This window comes from Ilyonectria robusta, assembly GCF_021365365.1.
Source record: "Ilyonectria robusta strain PMI_751 chromosome Unknown BGZ61scaffold_10, whole genome shotgun sequence".
Classification (NCBI taxonomy): domain Eukaryota; kingdom Fungi; phylum Ascomycota; class Sordariomycetes; order Hypocreales; family Nectriaceae; genus Ilyonectria; species Ilyonectria robusta.
Genome location: NW_025764444.1, coordinates 566,001 through 589,869, shown reverse-complemented (window position 1 = coordinate 589,869; position 23,869 = coordinate 566,001). Strand labels below are relative to the sequence as shown.

The window sequence follows — 23,869 nt, the reverse complement described above, 5'->3', positions numbered from 1 at the left end:
CTCGGGAGTCGTCCGGCCCAGCAACGCGTGTCGTGGAACAGTTTTCCGCTTTGGGAGAATCTCCGTTTCGGGAAAACTGTTGGTGTAGTGCCAAGTTGTTAGTGAACTAAGCTGCTGGGAGTGCTAGGCGCGATGATCAATGCTGAGGATTATTTGTTAATAAAAATAATTGATAAATACCAAGACGAGGGTTTATTAAAATATTATTTCTCATATTAAGTGATTTTGATACTTGTCTTTAGGAATAGAGCATACTCGTGTGTGTGAATGCAATGCTCATGCTAAATGCGCTGGGGATTAGGGGCGCCAGTTGAGTGCGCTGGAGATTGGGGGTTAAGACTGCTGAATGCGCTGGAACTTAGGGGCAACCACAATATCAAGTGCGCTGTAACTTCACTCCTCTCCTAAAAGTCATTATCCGTTACCAAACGCCTCCTATCCTATGTACCAATATGCTCCCAAGTCTATATCGTAATCAATTGCGGAGTCCCTTCCAAGTCCTGCTCTTCTTCAGAACGACAGTCTTTTCCAAAAACGTTCCGCGGCTGCTCGTCCCGACCAAAATCCCATACGACCCAGGAGCGCTGTGCCAACAGTCCATCTGCTCGCTCCAGTAGCTGGTCGCGCGCAATAGGTCCAGCGTAACCACAGCTGTCTCGCTGGCTCCAGCCTCGACGTGGACCTTGGTAAAGCCCTTGAGCTCTTTGGCCGGACGCGTGATGGTATCTCTGGCTGAGCTGGTTAATGGTGTTGATGCTGCAGGCTTGACGTAGACTTGGACGACCTCGGCACCAGCGAGGGAGCCGGTGTTGGCGACTTGAACGTGGACAGTGAGTTGCTCAACGTCGTGAACAATCAGAGCATCAGATTCGTCTGCGGAGTGACCATTGACCAGACCATTTGTGTGGCCATTGTGACCATTTGTGTGACCGTTGGTGTGACCGTTGGCTTGGTCCTGAGTCACCTCCAGCCCAGACAACTCAAACGACGTATAAGACAAACCATGCCCAAAGGCAAACAGAGGTGTAATGTCCAACGTATCAAACCAGCGATATCCAACATAGACATCCTCGCTGTACAGAACACGGCCGTTCTCAGAACGGAAGCTCAGAGCACTGGGGTTGTCAGCCAAACGGCGAGGCATGGTAATGGGAAGTTTTCCGGCCTGTTTATGTTAGCATAGAACGCAGCTCTCATAGACTGCACGTACAGGATTGATGGCTCCAAAGAGCACGTCGGCAATGCCGTTTCCACCCTCGTTGCCACCGAACCAGGCCTGCAGCACCGTGTTGGCACGATCAACCCACGGCATAGCGACGGGAGTACCGCTCTGGATGACAACAGCAGTGTTGGGATTGGCGGCAATCACAGCTTCCACCAACTCATCGGTCCCCGGAGGAAGAACCATGGTGGTGCGGTCCTGGCCTTCACACTCCCACTCGCCGCTGGTTCCAACGCAGAGCACAACCTGGTCGACAGACTTGGCAACCTGGACAGCCTCCTGGATGGCGGCGGCGGCGTCGAGCTTGGGACAGCCGCTGAAGCGAAGACCGCCCTGGCCAAAGTCCACCATGCCCGAGACCTTAAGCTTGCTGGTCTTGGAGCAGCCCCATTGCACGAGGATGCGGTAGTCTTTGCCGGCCTCGAGGGTGATGCTGCCAGTCTCTTCGACGGTTCCGCAGCCGACAAAGCTGTTTCCGAGTCGCTGGTTCTCAATGTTGGAAACCACTAGTTCGCCGTTGATAAAGAGCTCCGCGGTTCCGTGGACCGACAGGCCAAACTCCCACTCGCCAGACTTGTCAGGCGTCAGGATGCCCTCGGCCTCGGCGTACCAAATGTCGGCCAGGTCGGGGTGCTCATAGTCGACAAACCACGTGTAGGTATCGTCAAGGATCCGCTCTTCCAGCATCGGTCGAGCACCCGTGATACCCTTGGCCTTGGGCGGGTCGTTGTAGAAACGGAGAGAGAACCCCTGCTTTCCGTCCACGGTCCGCAACGCCTTGCCCAGAACCGGCAGCATCTGGTGGCCGTAGGCGCCCTGAGAAAAGACGACGTCGCTGGCGAGGCTCTTGACGCCCTCGAGAGGTGTAACGGCCTTGTAGGCGCGGAGACCAGCGCTGCCGCCGCCGCAGTATGTTGCAATGTTGGCGTTGGGGCCGATTACAGCCACGCTCTTGTTGGGGTTGAACGGCAGGACGTTTTGCTCATTCTTCAACAGGACAATTGACTTTGCCGCGGCTTCTCGTAGGAGAGCAATGTGCTCAGGGGTGTTGAGCTGCTTCTCCGGAGCGTTGGGAGGAATGGAAGTGTTCTCAAGACCGTGCTTGATCAGCTTCAGTACGTTGCGCACCCGCTCATCGAGGGTAGCCTTCTTAATCTTGTTCGCCGTCACAGCATGGCTGAGAGCCTCTCCGCGCCATCGTGTAGGTCCGGGCATCTCAAGATCCAGGCCGGCGTTGATGGCCTCGGAGGTGCTGTATGTTCCGTACCAGTCGCTCATGACCAGACCCTTCCACTTCCACTCATCCCGCAGGATCTCTTGTAGAATGTGGTAGTTCTCTGCAGCGTGGCAGCCGTTGACCTTGCCGTAGGAGGTCATGATGGCGCGGGGCTGTCCCATCTCGATGGCAATCATGAAGGGCAGCAGATAAATCTCTCGCATGGCACGCGCGGTGACCAGCGCATCGACGGCCATTCGCTCGCTCTCCATGTCATTGCATACGAAATGCTTCAACGTGGCAGACACTCCAGACTCTTGGACACCGCGGACATAGTGCCCAGCAATGATACCGGAGAGGATCGGGTCCTCCGACACGGACTCAAAGCCTCTTCCGCCGAGGGGTCCTCGTTGGATGTTGATGGTAGGGCCGAGAAGGACATGAGCACCTTTGGCATGCGCCTCATCTGATAGCAAGCCGCCAATACGCTCAGCGAGATTGGTGTCAAAGGTTGATCCTAGAGCCGTGCCGCAAGGTAGACATGCTGAAGGCGTGCTATCGAAGAAGTGCGTGCCCCGGACTCCATTTGGGCCATCAGAAAGCCGAATAGATGGGATTGAAAGACGGTCAATTGCCGTAGTATGCCACCATCCAGTCCCTGTAACGGTCAGCATATGAAAGATCCGTGGTGTGGGTGAACTAACCGGCTGTCAACGCAACTTTTTCTTCAAGCGTCAACTGCTGAATGAGAGCTTCGACATCCATTTTGCAATAGTGAAGAGAATAGATGCAAGAAGAACTCTCGTGTCAAACGACTAATGCAAGCTGGGAATAAAGAAAGACGAGAAACACAGCCACGGCACGCGAGGTCTTTTCAGCCGTCAACATCCTTATCCCGTTGCCGAAACGGCCTCAGCGTTCCTAGTTTTTGATAGTCGATCCACATGGTTTACAGTTGACAGCTTCTAACCCACAGAATGCGTCTTTAAATCACTTGACGCGGAGAATATGGGGACGATCAGGTGGCGCCCACATGGCACTGGGGAAAGTGACAGAAATTGACACTGCCGAAGCGGAGAATACGGAGAGATCACGTCTAGGATGCTGGGGAACCGTCAGAAATGGATAGTTTCGGCGTACCGAGGCGGAGAATAACAAAAACATTAGTATCCAGGCGGAGAATTAAATCAAATTGAACCATCTTGCGTCACATTGAGCAATCCCATCACGCGCCTCGACCATCCAATGTCCTAATTCTCCGCCTCAGTCGCCACTTTATCTCGCCCACGCCGAACCCCTGACTCAATTCTCCGCCTCCGTACCTCTCGACCCGAAAACTAATGAATCCAGACAAGGTAGATTGTTCACGAGACCCCACGGCTCCGCGATGGGGAAATGGAGCTAAATTTCTCCACGGGGTAGAAGGATCTGTAGACTTTTTTCGCTTGGAGTCGTCGGCCGAGGGCGCGGGAGGCAACGTGAGCGACAAGTAAACTTACGACGCGCTGGATGAACAGGGCTCGACAAAACTCCACTTGCCAGGGCGTTGGACGAACCATTCTGGCGGGTCTCGAGCGCTGTGAACAGATGAAAATTTATTATATAGCCTGCATGGCCCCCGGTTCAATTATCAAGATCTGAATCCTCATCATCACCACAAGCCAATTGCCCGGCTCTGTACTCGATTCATCTCAGTGTTCACTTGCGAATACTCCATCACCATGGCTGGACAAGGCAATCTGGCAGGGCTGTCCGATGACACGCCCTGGTACACGCATAGCTATCTCCGCAAGCTGAACTTTATCACGCTGTCTCTAGTCTTGTTCTGTAAGAAAATGCTTCCCCATTGCTCAGTTCTGTCTAACACGCCATAGCCTCTGCAAACGGCTACGATGGCTCCATTATGGGAGGTATCCTGGCCCTCCCCATCTGGAAGGATTTCATGGGAAACCCTTCCGGTGTGTATCTGGGCTGGATCACCGCTATTTACTGGCTGGGTAACGGCATTGGCTTCCCGGTGGCTGCTTGGGTCTCCAACCGCTACGGACGCAAGCCCGGTATCTACGTCGGCTACCTGTTCCTCATCCTCGGAGTTGGCATGCAGACCGCTGCTCAAAACGAAAAGACCTTTACAGTTTCTCGACTGTTTATCGGTATCGCGGCTTCGTGGTTGGGCAACGCCTCGCCTCTGCTTATCAACGAGATTGCCCACCCCAAGCAACGCTCCGTCGCCAACGCGCTCTACATGTGCGGCTGGTACGTCGGAGGTACTCTCTGCGGCTGGGTTACCTTTGCTTGCCGAAACATTCCCTCTAGCTGGTGCTGGCGTGTTCCGGTGCTGATCCAGGTTGTTCTCCCGCTGGTTGCGCTTCCCGGCCTGCTCATGTCCCCCGAGAGCCCCCGATGGCTCATCAGCGTTGGCCGGAAAGAGGAGGCGACGGATATTCTTGCCAAGTTCCATGCTGGTGGTGACAGAGAGAATGCTATTGTCACGTACCAGGTGACCGAGATCGACAACACCATCACCGCCGAAAAGGAGGCCTCCTCTAGCACCTCATACTTCGATATGATCAAGACTCCCGGTAACCGCCACCGCCTTTTCATCTCAATCTCTCTCGGTGTACTGGCCCAATGGGTGGGAAATGGCGTCGTGTTAGTATTCCGTTCTCAATTAACTATACATCTGCTGACTTGGATAGGTCGTATTATCTTCCTCTTGTCCTCACATCCGTTGGTGTCAAGTCCGTCACGGACCAGACCCTCATTTCTGCATGCCTCAACGTGTGGAACTTGCTCTGGGCAGTTGCTGCAGCCACCAGCGTCGATCGACTGGGCCGTCGCTTCCTTTTCCTGACTTCTGGAAGTGTCATGTTGGTTAGCTTCATCATTGTCACCGGCTTGAGCGGCGCCTTTGCGACGTCGGGTTCGTCGACCGTTGGCACTGCCGTCATCCCCTTCCTGTTTATTTTCTTCGCTGGATACGACGTTGGAATGTAAGTCAGCTAAATCCCCACAAAACATTGATACTAATCTCTTTAGGACTCCTCTTCTTACTGCCTACCCTTGCGAGATCTGGCAGTTCAGCCTCCGATCTCGTGGGTTTGCCGTGTCCTGGTGCTCTACCGTTGCAGCCATCTTCGTCAACACCTTTGTCAATGCCATTGCTCTTGACGCTATTGGCTGGAAGTACTACTTTGTCTTTATTGTCATGCTCATCATCCTCCTCCTCTGCGCCTACTTCGGCTACCCCGAGACCCGAGGTTACACCTTGGAACAGATTGCCGTCATTTTCGACGGTGAGGATGCAATTGTGCCTCATGCGTCTGAGAAGATTGCGGAAGTTGAGCATGATAGCAAGGAGTTTGATAGCAAGGCTGAGCACAAGGTCTAGATGTTAAGAGTATTAGCCTTGGGTGGGTGGAACATACTGTATCCAAGGCAATACAAAATAATGGCATGTTTAATGCATATATAGTAAATCAACGTTCAGGTTTGAGACACTCTTGTTTAGTGGACTGGCGGCATAGTGAGACAAGTGTAGAAAGTCGAATCTCAAATACAACCCCACGGCTTCTTCACAGATAAGTTGTGCATTTATATTTCTCAAGGGCCAGGGCAGTTGAAACACTGTTTCTCAAACTTTTCGTCTTCATCGTCTTCATCCTCGTCTTGTCCATATTCTTTCTGCCCGTTTTCCTGCCCGTTTTCCTGTCCATATTCTTCCTCCCCATATTCACTTTCGTTGCCTCCATCTGACTCTTCATATCCTCCACGAAAGATTTTATTCTGTTGGCCCTCTTGATCAGGCAGGTGCTTCAGTTTGGATGAGAACAGTTTCTTGGCAAAGTAAATCCCGCTGATGAACACCACTACCCCTTTATCATCATCGTGGATCTCATGAGCAAGGTGCTCGTTGCTAGACTTCCAAGAACTCGTTGGTTCCAGAGAAAACAGACCCGGAGCGCTAACACCAATGCTAATCTCAACTTTCGACGACTTGGATGACATGACAGCAACGCCACATCGGCGTGACGTGTAGGTCTTGGTCACTACCCAGATACCATGTCTTTCGACAATGGGCTTGTATTGTCTCAGGATCTCGGGCTCGTTGTCTGTTACCCACTGCATCGCCGCCGATTCATCACCAATCCGGTGCCTCAGAACTGGGCTTTCAGTTGTCAGAACTGCGCCCTCATTTCCTTCGCATGTGAATGACACAGTTACAGAGGGCTCAATTGGGGCCACGACCAGGCTATAGAATGTTAGCTTAGAATGTTGGCTCAGTCATTTGCGATAATAGACTTACGGAGCACCAGCTTCACCGCCTAGTTGACGTGACACGACTGTTTTGGACGTCTTTGGACCCCAGATAAGAGTCTGCGGTTCTTCATCTCGGCTCTTGAAGCTGTCGCTTGGAGATTTCCACCCTTTCTGAGTCAAGTCTTCATCGCTGCTCGTGAGATCAACGAGGGTATGCCAGTCTCCGTCGGTGTCAAAGTAGCCACAACAACCTGGGTGCACCTCCCGTGTCGTGGCCTTTTTATATAGAGCCCATCCGTAGGGATGGTGTTGCAGGAGCTGGGCAAAGACCCTATCAAGCCGTGACTTATTTCGCATGGTAATCAGATATTCCAGTACAAAAATCTGGTAAATTTGTTGTGAGGCCTCACCTTCAGAATGAAGCTGAAGAGCGAAGGATGAAAAGCCCCTGAGCACAGATCTGGAGCAAAAAATACTCTCAAGCGGTGGCAAGAGGTGCGGGGTAAAAACTCAACTTGACACATGTCAACCTGCACTGCCCGTATGAATAAGCTGACTATCATGCCTTTGCGTGGCCTCATTGCCGTTGGCTACGAAATGATTCAAGTACAACAACAGTAAACAATACACATATTTTGAGCGCCCAAGTGGATATAAGGCACCCAGAACGCCCTGCCGCTGATTCGTACTCCAATACAACCCTGGCTTCCCGCGAACCACTCACGTCCTGCAGCCTCCTAATCCTGCGTCCATTCATCTCGAAGCATAGATGGAAGGGTGAGCGCCATAGGCTTAAATATTGCCCAGTCCCTATTTGTCGAATGTTTGGCTGCTCGCCACGACATCTAGTTCCACAGCGCTTGCCTCAAAACGTGTTGATGATGTGTCGACCCAAGAGTAAAAGCAGCGGCAAGGTGGATACTTCGTCTGTTGACTTTTCGGGGTTGTTTCGATATCGCCTGGTTTCGCTGGTCATGTTCGGGTATGGCTACTTCAGGTCTGATCGCTCCCGCTTGGGAGTCTTCCGTTAAGAAGGACCGCAAGAAAGAGCAAGGAAATACTCCGAGCATTATTAACGCATCTACAAAGTATTCCGTCATAACTTACTGGGTCATGGATGCCCTCATAAGCTGAAATATAACTCCGGCCAGAGGACCGGGGTCGTGAAACATTGGGGGCGGAGCATGAAACCCAGCCACAACCCGATATGATTTGATGAGAGCTTGTGTGGCGGATTGCCCAAACCCTGGACGTATTGACGGAGGATGGGCGATTGCCAGCTGCCTGGGAGAGGCAAGGGAACCTGAGTGTTTAGTCCGACTTTGCGTGGAACGAGAATTAAACACAGGCTGATCGCATTTTCCGAGAATTGCTTCGTTCAATTGCGCAACATCGTGACCAATCCTGGTTGTCGATGGGTTCCATTAAGCTTGAGTTGTTTGATTGGCCTCTCTTGTTAGACTCTGCCTTGTAGGAAGTTGGGTCGCGAACCGTCGTGCCAGTTAATGAAGACTGACAACCATTGGTGGCCGACTTATTAGGCTGGTTCAGTGAACCCAGTTCGCAACTCATCACCAGGCACCCACAAGGCACAGCATCGTGCGGCTGAAGTCTCCTGGTGTTGTGATCATGAGTGGATGATAAACGAACCAACATGCTGGCTCTTTGTGCGCCAAGCGGGGCTCCTGAGACCAGGCCCTGAGACAACCAATACCAAGGGGCCTAGGAACAGCATGGATGAGCCTTATTGGCGAAAAGGACCACCTGCATTAGCTCCTCACCGTAAGCAAATAGTCTGGAACAAGGGAGTCACCAGGCCGAAGATCAAAACCCAAGCACCCCCTCAGAAGCCGTCCCAGACACAACCCTCAACATCTCAGTCGCAACCCTTACATATGGACCGCCCACAGCGTTTTGCCTTGCTCGTCGGCATCGATTTATATCTCAAAAACGGAACAAACAGGAGGCGCGATGAAGCCATACATCACCTTAAAGGTTGTGTCAATGACATCAACGCCGTAAAGACGGTCCTTCAAGATAGATTCCAGGTGGAGGAACCCGTAGTCCTCACTTCTTCTCTCGATGCGACAAGTACCGGTCGGTACCAGCAGCCCCAAGAATCACCCGATGTCTTGCCCACATTCGACAACATTAAGAGGGAGTTCGATATCGTGACTGGAAAAGCGAATCCCGGCGATATCTTCTTCTTTCAGTATTCTGGCCACGGTGGACGCCTCCCAGGATTCAAGGATCGCCAACGGGGCGGGACAGAGACCCTTCCCTTCTCACGGCCGACTTTTGTCTCAACAAACCTGCGGTGCGGGGATGGGAACTCAACGGGTGGTTGAAGCGGCTCAATGAAAAAGGCGTCCAGATCATTGTCGTTCTTGACAGTTGCTACTCTGGTGGTTCATGGCGAGGTGATCATCTGGGCCGCACGCCAGTGGACTGGGAGGAGGATTTGGAGAGTCTGGGCGAGGAAGAAGTCCAGCCAGCCGCGGAGCCCGCCATGGAGCCATCTGCGGACGCCATAGTTCCGTCGTATAGGAACTCGGAACTGGAAAAGTGCTGGTCCATCAATCCAGACGATTTCACGTTGATGGCGGCCTGCAAGTCGGGTGAAGTGGCCAAGGAGATCAAAGTCAATGCCAGATCCCACGGTGTATTCACATATACACTTGTCAAGCTTTTGGAACAAATCCAGCCGGATATTACTCCATCAACATACTGTGTGCTCCGCGATAAGATTGCGGAGCGACTGGAGTCTCATAACCAGAACCCAGAGGTGTTTGGTCGGGACAGGCTTGGGTTCTTTGACAATTATGAGCCGTTTTTGTTCAACCCCCTCGTCTCGCGAGTTGAAGGCAATGACATCGTCATCCCCATGGGAAAGATTCACGGTGTCCATCCAGGGACCGAATTTGCACAGGTGCCGCTGTTTCACAAGGCCGTCTTCAAAGTCAACAAGATCAAAGATTGGGAATGTCGCGCGACTCTTACATCTGGCCTTCCATCGAGCTCACAATACAGTATTGAAGTTGTGCCTTTGAAATGGGGCTTGGGAGGGACGACTTTTCGGGTTCTTGTCGATGGATCCCTTGGGGACGAGTTTCAGGAGGCCATTTACAACAGACTTGGCAACCTGCTTGCAGGCCCCATCGAAGTTGAAGAATTTCATGGCTCTTCACCCGATAACGAGCTGTTTAAACTGACCAGACGTGGTCTCGATGGCGTTGAAATCTCTGGACCCCCATCACTGATCGGCTACGAGGGCCCGTTGCGATGTTTGGAGCTCAAAGGCACCAGTGCTTTGCAGCTTGCAGCTCGGTCTGCCGTGGCTCTTGCACACCTAGCCCGTTTTGGACAGATCTTCTTTGACCTTCCTAAAGATGCTTGCGAAGATGTCGCTCCGTTTACGTCGAGTCTGGAAAAAGTCAACAGTGCGGGTGATTCAAAGGTCAGGATGAAATTTGTCTTTACAAACACTAGCGAGAGCGATTTGTACCTGACCGTTCTGAGCCTTCATCCCGGATTTGGCGTTCGGCAGATTTACCCTGGATCCAAGTCTCGCGAACCAGTACGCAGAGGCAATTCAGTGAGTTTTACGATGCAGATTACATTTCCCAAGGAGCTTCGAACGAATGAGGACGCTGGACCGGTCTCGCATCGAGACGTCATCCGCGTCATCGTCACGAGAGGCGAGGACGTTCCATGGAGATGCTTAGAGTTGCCAGATATATGGCAAGTGGATCAGGTGGAATCCAAGGCACAACATGGTTCGGACAGGAATGTGGAAATTGCAGATGATGACTTTAGTTGGTGGATCAAAGATCACCGGGTGGATTCAGTTCCTTTTTAACCTTAGATATTTCCTAGAACCCTAAACAAGCCAGAGCAATGATCAAACATGAAGATGCACAATTGCCGATGTGGAGTGAGGTTTACTTGGCCCTCTGAGAGACAACACTGGAGAGATGCCGTCGATCAGGAGGCATAAACACCTGTTTAGCCTCACTGCTCCACCACAGCTCGGGCGAGTAGTACAAGAAAGGGAGATCCTCATACGCCAACTGAGGACTCCTGGTCACAAACTCTTCAAAGGTCAAAGAACCGTTAGTGGCCATTGAGATCTGGGCTTGCTGAACCCAAAACATGCTTTGCGTCGATCCCAAAGTTTCCGACAGATCCAACGCTGTTTTAGCTGCCGCCGCTCCAGAAGGGCCGCTTTTGTCTGACTGCGTGGCCGACAAATGGCGATGGAGATACTGAAGAAGGCTTGCGTGGATGCCAATATTTAAGCCCCCGTCGGGCATAAGATTCGCCTCGTCAACAACAATAGCAGCGTTAAAGTCGAGTTCTTCCCGCGGAGGCAACTCGGGTGGCGTCGCAAACCGATGGGTGATGGCGTTTGCCATGCGTAGGCGAGCAAGGTCGACCTTGGCTTGGGATGGGCTCGAAAACACATTCGGCAGAGCCTTGAGGTCAGGATTGACAAAACTCATGCGCGCAGAAATGTCTTCCCACAGCGTTTGGGTGTAATACCGCCTCCATTCCGCCCCCGTCAGATCGAAGAGAGTCTTGAACGCATCAAACGTCAGTGCCGTCACAGGCCCGTCAAAGGCAGGCGGGGACTGCGCTGGGGTCATGTCTAGAGACCGGAGCGAGGCGTGAATGAGCTGGATCCAGAAATATGCCTGCGTCTCCGAGTACGGCGGGATGGAAGGGTCAGAGGCTCGAAGGCGAATTGTGGATGATTGTAGCGCCGCGAGTGCTTGCTTCACAACACCTCCGCGTCGCAGCTTCGAGGACAGTGTCTTTTGCACAACGGAGAATGCAAACCGGGGGAGTTTGTAGTGGTCCACTTCTGGGCTGGGTGTGCTTGGTTGCGCAGCTAGCTTTGTTCCCTTGAACGGCGGTAGCGGTTGGAGATCGGGCAGATGCCAGTTCTCTCGGGCTCCTGGGCTGAACATCAAGTCTTTTGAGTAGTACGTCTTCCAAAGACTAGCATTCATCAGGGACGGTGTGAGGAGAAGGATTTCCCAAAAGTCGGCTCGCGATGGGAACTCTTCGAGCTTCTTTTCCACCTTGTACGCAATTGCAGCCATCTGGATCTGATACAGCCAGAAGATTGTCATGGTTCTGTAAGGTTAGTTAGTGCAAGGTTTAGGCTGGTGATCAAGGACCTACCGGTGCGCAGTGTTGCGGAACTTCTCTGGGTTCTGGCGTCTGAGTTCCTTCAAACGACCTAAGAATTTGCTCGCGCAATCGAGAAGACTGGATCCCCTGGACAGCCCTTCGAAGAGGAAAAAGTACCCAGCTCTGAGATGGGCAGAATGATCCCACGAGTCGAGGTTGCCCTTGATGAAATCCATCCAGAAGCGATCAGGATGAACACTCTCCATGCTGGCCTTCTTAATCCGATCCACCAGCTCTTGCTCGCTGGGACCCTTCTCTAGCTCTTCGACCTGCATCTTGGTGCTTTTTTGCGAAGGCTGCGGGTTCTGTTTAAGGGTCTCTCTGATTTCCTTCATGACAACGTCGAGTTGACTCCCAGAAGCGGCGCTCAGGCCTGGCTGGTCCATGATCCTGATATAATGCTTGTCTTGATACTGAGCCAACTCTGACTCAAAGCGATTTCGCACGCCTTGGACGATGGTTTCTCTCTCCGATGGAGGGAGGAGGTCCTGCTTGCTCAACAAGATCCACATGTGGCGACAGCCCAGCTCGGACATCCATCTCATAGCCGTGTGCAACTGCTCAATTGAGTAGTCCAGCCTCTCCGAGTCGGCGCAATCATGAAGAAACATGAGGAACCGCTCCCTCACGATGTAAAACCGGATGTGACTTCTCATTTGATCGCACCCTTGTCTGTTAGATGTCTGAAGGTCTTGGCAAAGGTTGACTTACCTCCGATATCCCACAGAGTGATACTCCCATCTGAGTATTCGATGGTTTCTACATTGATGCCAATCGTCGGAATCGTCTGCACCGTCTCCCCAAGTTTTAATCGATAGAGCAGCGTCGTCTTCCCCGCAGCATCACTGCCGAGCAGCACACCGGTGTGTTCGGGGCCTTTGCCCAGTAGCCAGCGAGCGATACCTGGCAACGTCAGCGCGGATCCGAGTGGGACGCGTTAAACTCACGCATATTGTCTCGATAAAGGATCCAGTTGGGAAATTGGTTGGCAGCAAAAGAAAGGATGGATGTGGATACAGTAGATATTGAAGCTGCTGCCTCCAGGAGTGGGGGAGCTGAATGCTGCAGATGTGGCTTCAGCTTGGCTTCAGCTTGGCTTGTCCTGCCACAAACGATTGGGTAATGTCGCCTAATGACGAGGCTGACTTGTAGATGAGCTAGCGGGTACTAAACATTCTTCGGCGAGGATAAGTAATTATGCATTGACTCAGACCGTCACGAGAGCTGAGAATAGCCAGATGCATTAAAGTGATGCCTAGCGCGACGCGTAAATTGTTGATGATAGAGTGAGCAAGAAGCAAGCTGATGTCTTGAATATGTCTTACTCCAAGTCATTTAGAACGTTGGAGTAGAGGACAGATTTTTGCTCACGACCTCTTGCTAGGTAGAAACAAACGCGTTCAGCCTCCTGCATTTGTCGTCTCGCTGGATCTGTTCTTAGACGAGACCTGTATCACACTCGGACCATAGCCAGGCATTCCTTTAGACCTGACTGTGGATCGTGGATGACCATCTGACGTAACAAAGCCATATCTAGTCCAAAGATCCAGCCAGAGCGACGGCACTGAACCTCAGATCCCCGCCCTCTCTCTCGAGGAACTTGAGTGCACCGAGAGTCAACCCCTTCTCGCTCAACACATCCTCGTCCTTGTTTAAATCTCCTCGTCGGAGAGGACCCTGACGGCGGCCGTCTAGCTCCCACAAGCCACCGTCATTTCCCTTGGCGAAACAAACGTAGTGTAGATCGATGTCGTCCTCAGCGGCGGGAGCGGGAGTGTCGCCTACGGAGGCAGCCTCCTTATGGGCGGTAGCGAGGCTATGGCTATCTTCGAGGACCTGGGATCGTTCGGCGCCGGTGAGGGGGATACTCTTCTTGATGATCTCGTCGAGCGTAGAACCCTCCTCTGCAGGAGGTTAGCGGGGCATGCGATGGATTTGAGGGACCTTACGGATGAAGCTCCTTGCCGGGCCGTTGCTAACGGCGTGCAAGATTCCCATGAGCCCACACGCGTTGCGGATGGTTTGTCGCCACCAAATCACAGGTTCAGCATCTCCCTTGCCAGTGTACGGTTCGGTCTGGCTATCCTCGGCCATGCGGTGGCTCTCGTAGGTGGCGCTAACGGGAAAGACGAGTAGGAGGGCGAGAGCAGGCCGAGGGATAAAGGCAAGCAGTTCGGGTTCGGTGAGGGAGTAGACGTCGTGGATCTGGAGGGCCTCGCTGACGCCGAGCTTGTGGATGAGGGTCGTCATGAGCTCAGGGTTGGCTTCGAGGGGAATGAAAGCGGGGCGTCCCTTGGGGACATTTGGATTTGTGAGTGTCGACATGGTGGGAGGAGGAGCGAGTATTTGCGACAGATCAAATGGCGACAGCAAGTTTAATGGAGTTGAAGCTGTCGCGATGGACGATGGAGGATTTGGCGGGGTTCAGGCCCCGCGCCCTTCCGTAGTGGGGGTTGCTATGACGTTACCGCTGCAGCCTTGGGTCAGCAGGGCATCAGGTTTCAGAACTACAGGCTTCATCGCGAATGCAACCAAGAAATCAAGTATAGACGAGGATTTTGGTAGGATTGATCGTGAAGCTACCCATCCGATAGGGTCAACATAGGGCGACAAATGAAGTCTGTCCAGGCAGCTCTGCCCTCCATCAGCCTGTCGCATCATCCTGTGGCGCTTGTTCATCCGTTTGACTCTCACAACCGCTTATTGATGATTGCCAGCTAGGCTCAACTATCCCTGCATGTTTGCTGCATTGTGTCAGGCTGCATCAGTCGACTTGTCTGCATCAGCATTGTCGGGTTTGATCTCGTTGCTGGAATTGGAGGTGGCATCTAGTGCAAACATCAGCTTGAACCTTCACGAAGCCTCCATCTACATCTCCAACCTTACCGGGCAATCTCGATGTGTTTGTGGAAACCTTGCTGGCACTGGTGCTCGATCGTTTGCGCAACACTGCATCGATCTTGGCCGGTGCGATCCAGCCAGGATCTGTTTCGGGGTGCCATTTTTCCAAGGAATCCTACGTCTTGGCTTCCTGCGCACCAATGAGGTCGGTGTTTGCTGAGAGATCAGCCCTCTTCATGTCGGTGGTTTGAGGCACGTCGGCCGCAGTTCCAATTTGGGAATTGGCGGTTGAGTCATTTGACACGGGGAAGTATAGGATGAATCCTCTGGGTTTCTGGTGAGAATAAGCCATGATGGTCGAGATGAATATTGATAATGCAATGCTCCGTTGGACAGGAAAGGTGATGACTTCGAGGACCGGTGTTTGGTTAGGTTCGTCTCCTCTAGCAAGCTCTAGCAAGCACCGAAATAATACCCTAGAGCTTCCTCACATTTGGGACAGCTCTTTCCTAATTCGGGTTGGGAATGCCTCCACCCAACTTGGTTGATTGCACCTGCTAAGTTAGTCAATCCCGCACGTCCCTCCAATAGTCTTAGTTTAGACTGACGGCTTCATTTCAACTTCCCACCTTCATCCATGGATGGCAATCATATCGTCTAAACCACTGCAACGTCTCAATCTTAGGTGCTTGCCTCCTGGATCATCTGGTCTATCCGCCATTTCTATCCGCTATCCGTCTTACCGTCTGTTCGCCAGCCTAAGTCGCAACACAGCGTCGACTGGAAATCATTCAATCTCCACACTAGGTCATCGCACCAGATCTGGCACACACCAGATGATGGTCCAGGCTGCCTTCCGAGCCATCAGTCGATCAGTTAATTGCAGTAGGGCGCCGTAAAGCCACAACTAGCTGGAGGTTGAGCGGATGCGCCAAAGTCAAATGAAGCTGAACCCGATCACTACCGAGAACAATCTAGCCGCCCATTCCTCGCAATTGATTCACTACGACATATCAACACTGTGTAAGCTACGGATTCGACAACCAGAAATGGAATTGGTTCGGGCCGGACACTTCTCCACCCCGGCTCGAACCAAGACTGGACAAGTCAGCATGACTCGGATGGATGTCTTGCAGATGTCGTCTTCCGGCTGTCTCGGGAGCCTGGCTATTGTGCTAACAGACTGGGGCCGCTCGCTAAAACGACTCGCTACGGTTTCAGTCGGTTGTTCACAGTATTGATGTTGTTCGACGCTGACGTTGTGCCAAGTTTGGCACAAATGAGCCAGTACGCGTGCGACATCCGCCACGGGGCCACTTACGCAGTGCAATGTGAGCAAGCCCAAGTGCCAAAGACGCCTCCAAACCCAGGGTCATGGCACCGATCCCAATGTTGGCGGCCACTTCCGGGACCCTGTCACCTTGGTACTAATTGGACCATCTCCTTGTCTCCCACGTGGAGTCCAGCCATGACTCGTCACCAGGGTTGTCTGAACGCAAAGGTCTGACCGGAACCGGCCACAGTGTCAGGTGGCCCAGTAACACACAGGCATCGAATTCCAGACGGACACCTTATTATCAACGGGACGCGCCTTGACGTCGAGGCCATTAAATTCCAGGCAGTCTTCACTTCTTCTCGTTGTGCAGCAGACCACGACAAGAACGGTGTCGGCACTGGACCATTAGTCCCCAGCACCGCCTCATTAGCACTCTGCAAAACATTGGATGCATTGAACCGGGCACATCTAGTGCAGCCCGCGTCTGTCAACGGAGCGTCATCGCCTCCGTGGCACTCAATAGTCGGTCGAGGTAAGCCCCTGGTCCCTGCATCAGCTCCTCATGCCCCTGGCTTGGGTCTTCGATCCGAGTCCACACCCCGGTCTCTTGCAGCGAGTCAAACGCCCCTGAACCTGGCATGGGAGTTGATCGGCCACTCTCCCGCACCCTTCACTCCTGCCCCGGTCACTGCCCCCTTCCCCTGCGCAGCCGACAAGAGCCAGCGGGTCACCGGGGTCAGTCCCAAGAGAGAGGATACGGCGAACGAGACGGCGGGCATCGTACATGGCGTGGACGTGTTTGAGGTGGCGCTTGAGATGGGCCATGGCGTTTGGATCGAAAACCTCCAGACCCAGACTGATCCAGATCCAGACAGACACCGAACCCACCGCACACTTGTTTCGCTCGCCATCCCCGTCGCCGTCAAAGTTGCAGTCCCTCGTCGCATTCGAGGCCTCGTGCTAGCCCCTCGGACCTCTATTGCGCTACTGCAACTCATCCTTGACTCCTATTCCCCAGTGGACCTTGTCGGGATCCCATCGCGCTGGAATCGTTCTATCGGCCTGTCCATGTTCGTCTTCCCCTCGAGCCACTTACGTCGATGCTGAGCTGTCTGTCGAGTCGGTGTCCGAGGGACACCCCTCCATGCGTTGTGCTATGGCGCAAGACCGTGATCGCGATCTCCAGCTAACCCATCTGTAGTAACTGACGACTAGCGGTCGCTGGACTTGCCCCAGGGTGTCTCTCGCCTGTGCCCCATCCTTAGCGCGATTCTCCATCGACAGCGAGTCTCGGGTTCTCGTGTCTACTAAAGGCGGGACACGCCCATTCTCTCTCGCCTGTGCAGCGGCTCCGTTCTCGCGTGGGCACCGAACTTGCTCGCGGCGGGTCCATGAGGCCTTCGATTGCGATATTGTGAGCAATTCGGCTCTGCGTAATCGACACGAGGCGTCTGCTGTCCAACCCTTCATCGGCCAGCCGCACGGCAGGCCGCCGCCATCATGGGGCTTCTCAGCTTCCTGACTAGGAAATCCACCAGTGATCGAGTCCCGGGACGCTTGATCAAGACCCAGGCCTACGACGCAACAGTTGCCGCCCATCCGCCGGTCCGAGGTTCGCCAGGAAACGAACACTGCGTCGCTTTCAAGACTGACCAAACTCTAGGGACGTACCCTGTCGCGGGCAATGGACCGAATCTTCTCGACAAGCTGCAACAGGCAGCTAAGAAACGAAGCACAGCGCAGCTTCCCGTCGCTGTCCCAAGCACAGTCGACACTCTCAACGATTTCGATACCTTCGACAGTTACACGGCGCCATCGCCTCAGATACCTCGATCTAGAGATTCCTTCATTGGGAGACCGACTACTGCGCCCGGACCTGGATTGAAACCGCGTTCCAAATCTTTGAACCGGAGTTCTCGAGGTAGCAGCCCGACTGTGGCTCTTCGCCCCGACAGCGATTTTATTCAGAAAGAGCTACTCCCACCCGTCCCATCTATCCCACCGCAACACCGCCGCCGCCGGAGCTCCCTCGACTCGGCCAACCGATTCATTGATATTCTCGACGCCCAAGGCGAGTTTAAGCCATACAATTTTCGATCCCGAGTTGAAGCAGCGGGCGCCCGCGAATATGGTGAGGATGTTGCCGATCGTAACATTGGCGTGAATAGTCACGACTTGAGTAACCCCGCCGTCCAAGCCTTCTATGCTGGCTCCCAAGGCACTTATTTCGACGAGAGCGCACCAGCTCCAGCCATTTCTACCGGAGGATACAGCAAAAGCGAACGATCAATTCGGCGATCGAGGAAGAAGAGTGCGACATCTCTCGCCAAGACAGCCGACATATCTGCGTGGAACTCCTTTTCCGAGTGCCACGAGGTTGACATGTTGCGGCCTGAATATCCTGAATATCCTCGCGGCCGGCGAATTGAAAGACGCGCAGAATTGTATTACGCAAATGCTGGCAACGATGGGTCTTCACTCGTGGAGGATCGGCGCAAGTCCTTCCACACATTTGCCCCTCGATCGACAGAGCAGTCAAGGCCCAGACCTTTGAGCCTACGTCCGTCCAAGGCCAGTTTCCACGATGACGAGTTGTATCTACCGCCGATGCCCCGCTTACGCCCAAAGACGAGTGGAGAGAGATCGGAGGTGCACTCGATTGGAACTCTCGATGTGCAAAGCATGGTTGATGAAGCTTTTGACGAACCGGCGCCATTTCCCAGTATGCATACCATCACGACGCCACAGACGAAGACTAATCTCGGAGTTGCAGGCATCCCGGGACGCCCCAGACATAATCGGCGTCGATCACGATCGGAGAGCTATGACTGGCAGGCTCAGTCTAAACACCGAGAGCCCACTCTCGCACTCTCACGCCCTTCTAGCTCATCCTCCATTGATCCCTCCCGTCCTCGAACTGGCTCCCAGGGTGGCTCGTCACTCCAACAACGGCACCGACTGGATGACATCACCGAGCACATTCCCGTGAGGACTTCCTCGCTAGGTCTCAATTCTCAGCCATGCTTTACCCCGACGACTGTGTCATCAGTCTACTCCAGCAATGCTGCATTCACTAAGCCACGCAGCCAGCATACGCCTAGTACCTCAGTCGACGCTTCCATGGCAGGTTTGTCTGAAACATTGGTCTACGACCACGAGTTGAGCCCCAGCGTGTCCAGTGTAAGACATCAGAGCCCAGCACACCATGCCGCAGAGGACGATTTCGGTCTTGACGCACTGGGAGTGCCACGGAGCAAGATCCAAAATCAATCTCGCGTGGAATATCAGGATCTGCCTATTGGCGATAGCCTGCTCATGAGCAACTACATATCCGGGTTCACTGACGACTCAGATGTTGACTCTTTCGTCGGGACTCGGGGACGTACTGGTGGAGAGGAAGAACTTCTTTTCAACGAAGGCATATACAGGGCCTCAGGGGGTCTTCCAGGCTTGTTTGACTCGTTCCCTAGCCAGAAGGTCCCAGCCCTATTGCCTAACCAGAGGTCAACGAGGCCAACCTCCATGAGCAGCCACAAGCCTGTACAGAAGAAGCGCCAGGACCACCCAAGACCGCGATCCGTTCAAACACGGCCCCCATCGCGATCTCACAAGAGTTACGAATCACAGCACGAATTTACCATTGACGCTGGAGACTTGGATGCCTTTTTAGAGTTGCAGCATGAGTTTCTCCGAAGCGCGGGTCCTATGATGGCAGCCATTGGCGCCGACGACAGACATGGAAGGCGGAGCAAGTACGAGTTCGACGATGATGATGAAGACAAGGTTGATATCCAGACGGCGACGCGAATAAGGAAAGATTTGAAGAAGACGGATACAACAAGATCTTTGCGGAGTCGTCGATCAAGGTCAACCATGTACCAACGCCGAAGGGAGGAGGAGTCGGGTCACGCAGCCGATACCGAAGACTGAACGCACAACAACGATTTTTATGTAAGGGCATTCATGACACGCCCCATCGAGGGCTGGGCTTTAGCAGGGTGTTTGGGTGTTTGGATAAGCATCCGGGGAGTTGTGCAGGGGCCAACTTGGTGTTTTGGGATATCAATGACAGACTACTAGTCGCATTTCTTTTGTAAAGTCATATTCCAAGCGTCTGCTGTTAAATCTGAAACCTTTTCTCCCTTAGGACACTTCGGAGGCTTCACGCCGACCTAGCCACTTTGGAGTGACAACCGCAGCGACACCAATAAAAGGCACACTCAGAGGGATATTCAGCAGCTGTGCCCTTGGGATCATATCTAAATCGGGCTCGGATGTGAAAATCAACTTTTCTCAAAGCAGCTTGAATCTGAAGTATAAAGAGGGGAAAAAGAAGAAGCAGAAAGTATTCACTTCTCTCAACCATTATCGCACCCAAAAGTAAAAGCAGTACAACACTCATGGTGCTAAATCGAGGAAAACCTTCAAAGTCTTTCCAACTGGCTCAACCTGCTCCCACAACCATAATAACCGCCTACTATCTTTTATCCGCAGTTCTAGTACTGTTCTTACCTCCTTTAACATGTTAACTTTATTGCCGTGTTCTTTCAGTAGCAGGTCCCATTAATTCCTTCCCGCTTATCGGATCCATTGCTGCCTTGACTACCTCCTCTGTAATCTCGACTTGGTTGCCGCGTTTTCTTAGCAGTAATTCCATTACGTTCTTCCCATTTGCCAGATTCCTTTCTGCTGCTTTCATTACATCATCCGTGATTTGGATCATGTTTGTCTTTGAATGGTATAGCAACTTCTGGAGGACCACCGGACTTGAAGCCGCTGCCTTGACCAAGCAATCGTTCTCAAAGACCTTCGATAACTTACTTGACACTCCATCTAGTGACATCCTTACCAGCTAGGCTATGTCCAAAACATTGCAATCTCAGAAATCGACTGCCTATTCAAGGGTGGTCTCGATATGCGGTTCCAGTAATACTGAGAGTCATTGTTCAGCCAGAGTCGCTTATTTGGATAAAGCGCTCTAACATCCTAATATCGACGTCGCAGGAATTTTAGACATGCTGATGCCAAAATGACGACGCATACTCAATAAACGGTTCCCTCTCCTGTACGCCGTCTTATCACCGTACCAAGTCGCATCGCTAAAGTCTTCAAAGATAAAATCATGAGACACACCTCTCCGAGGACAAGTTTTGGCTGTGGGATGTCAAATTTACGACTGTTCTCCTAGCATAACTCAATAGAAAGCTCTGGAGTGATTGGCGGTTGAGATTTAACTCATGCCAACCACATCGACGAGCTGGTGCAGAATAGCTTCCATGGGCATGTCTCCTGAGCCGTCGAATCCTTAAGCCGAAGGAAAAAAGGCCTCCATCTCAGTTTCATACACGTCAAATCCATCGATTACACAATAAATGCTGGTGTGCATCCCTGATTTCACCAGACCATCAAGTATTCTCCAGAGTGTATCAAAGTCGGCGTTGTGAAACGCTTGTGGTTCTTTCTCATCCTAGAATCGATTTGGCAGTCGTCGAAACAATCGCATCGTCACTAGTTGGCCGATAAGGGGTCGAGGAATATTAGAGACCTTGCTCGAACTCTGGTTGTTTTTGATGATTCAGAAGCAGTAGATGACTTTGTAGTCGAGGCTCGTTCTTGAGCGATGCGTAAACGGGCACGTTGAGGTTATGCCAATGGCGTCTCTCGTCTTCAGATAGCCCTTTGCAATGAGGTTAATGGCCGCCTAGACATTGGGTCATATTACATACTATTGTCGATAAATCTTCTTTCGACAGCCTTCGGTGCTCTCTCTGCCACAGCCTTCAATCTATTCAATACCCGGGCATAGCTATCGTCAAATTGACTTCGAAACTTGACCAATTCAGAGTGGTCGAGGTCCAGCGGATACCATTCATCGTCCCTGTCTTCAAGCCCAATCCGAGTGGCTGACTGCTGGGTTACTATGAAGCAACGTTCTCCCGTTCTTGAGAGGGTTCCATCAGGCATTTCCTGGGCGGGCATATTAGCAAACAATTCATATGTGCTCAAGAGTGGCGTTGGAAACCTTCATCGTCACAGTCTTCCTTTGTTCGTAGTATGCTGTGATATTGAACGATGGCTCTTGAGCCTCGCTACAGTCAATGAATTTCTTTGCCAACTCCCGTAAGTATGGTGTCGGCTCCGACTCTTTGTCAACCTGAAGGTCCCATATCATTTGTTCGTTGAGTTGCCCAGCCACGACCTCTTTCAGTGGCCCATCCCGTAACCCTAAATTAGGAACACCGAAGAACACCAAACCGTAGGACGACTTGAAGAAACTGTTATTTTGAGGATCCTTATTGCCTTTGTGAGACATTGACAGGGCCTGTGATGCAATTAGTTGTTATAACAGACAAGACACAGGCCAGCTAGTATACCTCCTTGATAAGAAGGCCTCCAAGACCGTGGCCAATGAAGATGATTGGTCTTCGACTTGTCTGTGTCTGTTCCCGGAATGATTTGTATGAATCGAGAAAGGCCTTGGCCAAGTCGGTGATGGAGTATTTTGCATTCTTCTCGGCGATTGCGGTATCGTATCCATAGGTCAAGACACGAGCGGTGGGAATATCTTCCGGGAGGAAGTCGCGTAGCCAGACATTGGTTCCTGTTTTGGCTTTGAAGCCGCCGATAGCATGACTGTCCAAATCTGGGATGGCAATAATGCTACCTCCAGTAAGCGATAGCCACTGAACGAGATATCATTTTAACATACTCTAGAACCGCGTCCTCTTTCCCAGAAAGCGGAGTGATGCCAAGAAAGTGGGAATCGACTTCGTAGGGGCTAGGCTCGGCAGTCGGAGGAAGTGACATGATGGTGGCCGTCAACCATTTGCCATGAGAGAGCGCGAGAGTAAATTTCAGCCCGCCATTGGGGTTGTGGAAATACTTTGCAAGATGCCTCTGTACGTCGTCTTCGGGTGTCGTGATTGGTATCCCCCGGATTCGATAGCATCTCAACTCGACGGCAGGTGGATCAATGCCACGGTTCCTCGGGCCAGTGAGAGTTGCGGTGATGTAATGCAGGGGCCTTGAGGAGCCCTCGGGTCCGGACAAATACTCGTTCTGTGCCATCGAATTGATGATTGCGGCACTTGCTCAAGAGTCTTTAGCATTGGTTTTGCGATGTTGCAACTTTGAGCGAGGGTGATTTAGAAGTCGCGGGGAGTCACGCAAGGCTGGCTGCATGATTTCCCAGTTGCCACGTGACAACATATCAAGCTCGCAACCCGAAATGTGTCATTTCAGTGGAGAGTGATCTGAAAGAAGGCTGTATACAGAACGCCGAACAAGGGCAATAAGACTCTCTCCATTTCTTAATTCAAAATCGAAACTCCAAATACTGTGACGACACGGCGATATCATTGACTTGCCCAAGCACGTTACCATTTTTCACGCCTTATTGATTAAATCTATGACTGATCTGCTCTATCTTGTTCATTCTCAATTGCCGCTCCTATCCTGTTGATCCTCTCATCATTCGGCGTGCTTATGTTTGCCTGTTTCGTGCTGCCGAATTTTGGGGCCATGGCTTCAGCCTACAATCACTTCCCTAACGCCCCTCCACCCACTCAATCTAACCCAAATCTAAAAAAATTAAAATAAAAAATGGTGAAAGTTGAATGTGGGATAGTAGCAACAAATGTGCCCGACACACCCCTCGTGGTGGTGTCGATGGCTTCCTCCAACACGCCCTACCCGACACGACCAACGCAACCCAGGAATGAGAAAGCAATCAACAAAACAACGTGCAAAAAGAAAAACAACACATCTCCTGCGCGAATGCCCACTGACGGAATCGAACCGTCGATCTTTTCATTACGAGTGAAACGCCTTACCACTCGGCCAAGCGGGCTCTTTGACG

General features: G+C 52.3%; 9 protein-coding genes and 1 non-coding gene across 10 annotated transcripts; 3 read left to right on the top strand and 7 right to left on the bottom strand.

Moving 5' to 3' along the window:
- Nucleotides 1-251: 251 nt before the first annotated feature.
- BGZ61DRAFT_452094 (glycoside hydrolase superfamily) lies at nucleotides 252-3,432 on the bottom strand. The gene is made up of 3 exons (XM_046245913.1): nucleotides 3,143-3,432; nucleotides 1,211-3,096; nucleotides 252-1,165 (listed from the first exon to the last, which is right to left on the bottom strand). Exons 1-3 carry the CDS (start codon nucleotides 3,201-3,203, stop codon nucleotides 476-478), a joined length of 2,637 nt encoding a protein of 878 aa, XP_046104191.1. The 5' UTR covers nucleotides 3,204-3,432; the 3' UTR covers nucleotides 252-475.
- A 615-nt stretch (nucleotides 3,433-4,047) lies between these two features.
- On the top strand, nucleotides 4,048-5,957 carry BGZ61DRAFT_32361 (sugar transporter). The gene is made up of 4 exons (XM_046238968.1): nucleotides 4,048-4,265; nucleotides 4,313-5,090; nucleotides 5,138-5,431; nucleotides 5,478-5,957. Exons 1-4 carry the CDS (start codon nucleotides 4,160-4,162, stop codon nucleotides 5,827-5,829), a joined length of 1,530 nt encoding a protein of 509 aa, XP_046104190.1. The 5' UTR covers nucleotides 4,048-4,159; the 3' UTR covers nucleotides 5,830-5,957.
- A 213-nt stretch (nucleotides 5,958-6,170) lies between these two features.
- Nucleotides 6,171-6,809, bottom strand: BGZ61DRAFT_320110 (uncharacterized protein; the record flags this gene model as incomplete). Its single annotated transcript, XM_046238925.1, has 2 exons — nucleotides 6,171-6,690; nucleotides 6,745-6,809. Coding segments are annotated over 2 exons (585 nt in total), but the record flags the coding sequence as incomplete, so codon positions are not given.
- Nucleotides 6,810-8,035: 1,226 nt separating this feature from the next.
- BGZ61DRAFT_452089 (uncharacterized protein) lies at nucleotides 8,036-8,524 on the bottom strand (the record flags this gene model as incomplete). Its single annotated transcript, XM_046245912.1, has 1 exon — nucleotides 8,036-8,524. The coding sequence occupies exon 1, from the start codon at nucleotides 8,352-8,354 to the stop codon at nucleotides 8,037-8,039; it is 318 nt and encodes a 105-aa protein (XP_046104188.1). The 5' UTR covers nucleotides 8,355-8,524.
- BGZ61DRAFT_452088 (uncharacterized protein) lies at nucleotides 8,520-10,612 on the top strand. Its single transcript, XM_046245911.1, has 2 exons — nucleotides 8,520-8,910; nucleotides 8,940-10,612. The coding sequence occupies exons 1-2, from the start codon at nucleotides 8,594-8,596 to the stop codon at nucleotides 10,555-10,557; spliced, it is 1,935 nt and encodes a 644-aa protein (XP_046104187.1). The 5' UTR covers nucleotides 8,520-8,593; the 3' UTR covers nucleotides 10,558-10,612.
- A 27-nt stretch (nucleotides 10,613-10,639) lies between these two features.
- BGZ61DRAFT_494062 (uncharacterized protein) lies at nucleotides 10,640-14,219 on the bottom strand (the record flags this gene model as incomplete). Its single annotated transcript, XM_046250732.1, has 5 exons — nucleotides 10,640-11,837; nucleotides 11,886-12,561; nucleotides 12,606-12,797; nucleotides 13,460-13,798; nucleotides 13,844-14,219. The coding sequence occupies 5 exons, from the start codon at nucleotides 14,217-14,219 to the stop codon at nucleotides 10,640-10,642; spliced, it is 2,781 nt and encodes a 926-aa protein (XP_046104186.1).
- Nucleotides 14,220-14,467: 248 nt separating this feature from the next.
- On the bottom strand, nucleotides 14,468-15,199 carry BGZ61DRAFT_588502 (uncharacterized protein). Its single transcript, XM_046256529.1, has 3 exons — nucleotides 14,934-15,199; nucleotides 14,781-14,879; nucleotides 14,468-14,722 (listed from the first exon to the last, which is right to left on the bottom strand). Exons 1-3 carry the CDS (start codon nucleotides 15,085-15,087, stop codon nucleotides 14,649-14,651), a joined length of 327 nt encoding a protein of 108 aa, XP_046104185.1. The 5' UTR covers nucleotides 15,088-15,199; the 3' UTR covers nucleotides 14,468-14,648.
- A 2,312-nt stretch (nucleotides 15,200-17,511) lies between these two features.
- Nucleotides 17,512-19,941, top strand: BGZ61DRAFT_532619 (uncharacterized protein; the record flags this gene model as incomplete). The annotated part of the gene is made up of 2 exons (XM_046253885.1): nucleotides 17,512-17,623; nucleotides 17,675-19,941. The coding sequence occupies 2 exons, from the start codon at nucleotides 17,512-17,514 to the stop codon at nucleotides 19,939-19,941; spliced, it is 2,379 nt and encodes a 792-aa protein (XP_046104184.1).
- Nucleotides 19,942-21,148: 1,207 nt separating this feature from the next.
- On the bottom strand, nucleotides 21,149-23,144 carry BGZ61DRAFT_452081 (uncharacterized protein). Its single transcript, XM_046245910.1, has 5 exons — nucleotides 22,721-23,144; nucleotides 22,386-22,671; nucleotides 22,034-22,333; nucleotides 21,738-21,978; nucleotides 21,149-21,688 (listed from the first exon to the last, which is right to left on the bottom strand). Exons 1-5 carry the CDS (start codon nucleotides 23,077-23,079, stop codon nucleotides 21,549-21,551), a joined length of 1,326 nt encoding a protein of 441 aa, XP_046104183.1. The 5' UTR covers nucleotides 23,080-23,144; the 3' UTR covers nucleotides 21,149-21,548.
- A 644-nt stretch (nucleotides 23,145-23,788) lies between these two features.
- Nucleotides 23,789-23,860, bottom strand: BGZ61DRAFT_t123. The gene has a single exon. It is a non-coding gene; the product is annotated as a tRNA-Thr (tRNA).
- Between the last annotated feature and the right edge of the window lie 9 nt (nucleotides 23,861-23,869).

Bases quoted from the DNA above. Each gene is read 5' to 3' on its own strand.
- BGZ61DRAFT_452088 (XM_046245911.1), top strand. From the start codon at position 8,594: ATGGACCGCCCACAGCGTTTTGCCTTGCTCGTCGGCATCGATTTATAT. The intron at 8,911-8,939 runs GTATTCTGGCCA...GACGCCTCCCAG, and splicing joins GGCGATATCTTCTTCTTTCA to GATTCAAGGATCGCCAACGG.
- BGZ61DRAFT_452094 (XM_046245913.1), bottom strand. From the start codon at position 3,203: ATGGATGTCGAAGCTCTCATTCAGCAGTTGACGCTTGAAGAAAAAGTT. The intron at 3,097-3,142 runs GTTAGTTCACCC...TGACCGTTACAG, and splicing joins AAAAGTTGCGTTGACAGCCG to GGACTGGATGGTGGCATACT. The intron at 1,166-1,210 runs GTACGTGCAGTC...TAACATAAACAG, and splicing joins TCTTTGGAGCCATCAATCCT to GCCGGAAAACTTCCCATTAC.
- BGZ61DRAFT_452081 (XM_046245910.1), bottom strand. From the start codon at position 23,079: ATGGCACAGAACGAGTATTTGTCCGGACCCGAGGGCTCCTCAAGGCCC. The intron at 22,334-22,385 runs GTATACTAGCTG...ATTGCATCACAG, and splicing joins GAGGCCTTCTTATCAAGGAG to GCCCTGTCAATGTCTCACAA. The intron at 21,689-21,737 runs GTATGTAATATG...CTCATTGCAAAG, and splicing joins AAGAAGATTTATCGACAATA to GGCTATCTGAAGACGAGAGA.
- BGZ61DRAFT_588502 (XM_046256529.1), bottom strand. From the start codon at position 15,087: ATGGCTTATTCTCACCAGAAACCCAGAGGATTCATCCTATACTTCCCC. The intron at 14,880-14,933 runs GTGCGCAGGAAG...ACCCCGAAACAG, and splicing joins AGCAAACACCGACCTCATTG to ATCCTGGCTGGATCGCACCG. The intron at 14,723-14,780 runs GTAAGGTTGGAG...TGTTTGCACTAG, and splicing joins AAACACATCGAGATTGCCCG to ATGCCACCTCCAATTCCAGC.
- BGZ61DRAFT_32361 (XM_046238968.1), top strand. From the start codon at position 4,160: ATGGCTGGACAAGGCAATCTGGCAGGGCTGTCCGATGACACGCCCTGG. The intron at 5,091-5,137 runs GTTAGTATTCCG...TGACTTGGATAG, and splicing joins TGGGTGGGAAATGGCGTCGT to GTCGTATTATCTTCCTCTTG. The intron at 5,432-5,477 runs GTAAGTCAGCTA...TAATCTCTTTAG, and splicing joins GCTGGATACGACGTTGGAAT to GACTCCTCTTCTTACTGCCT.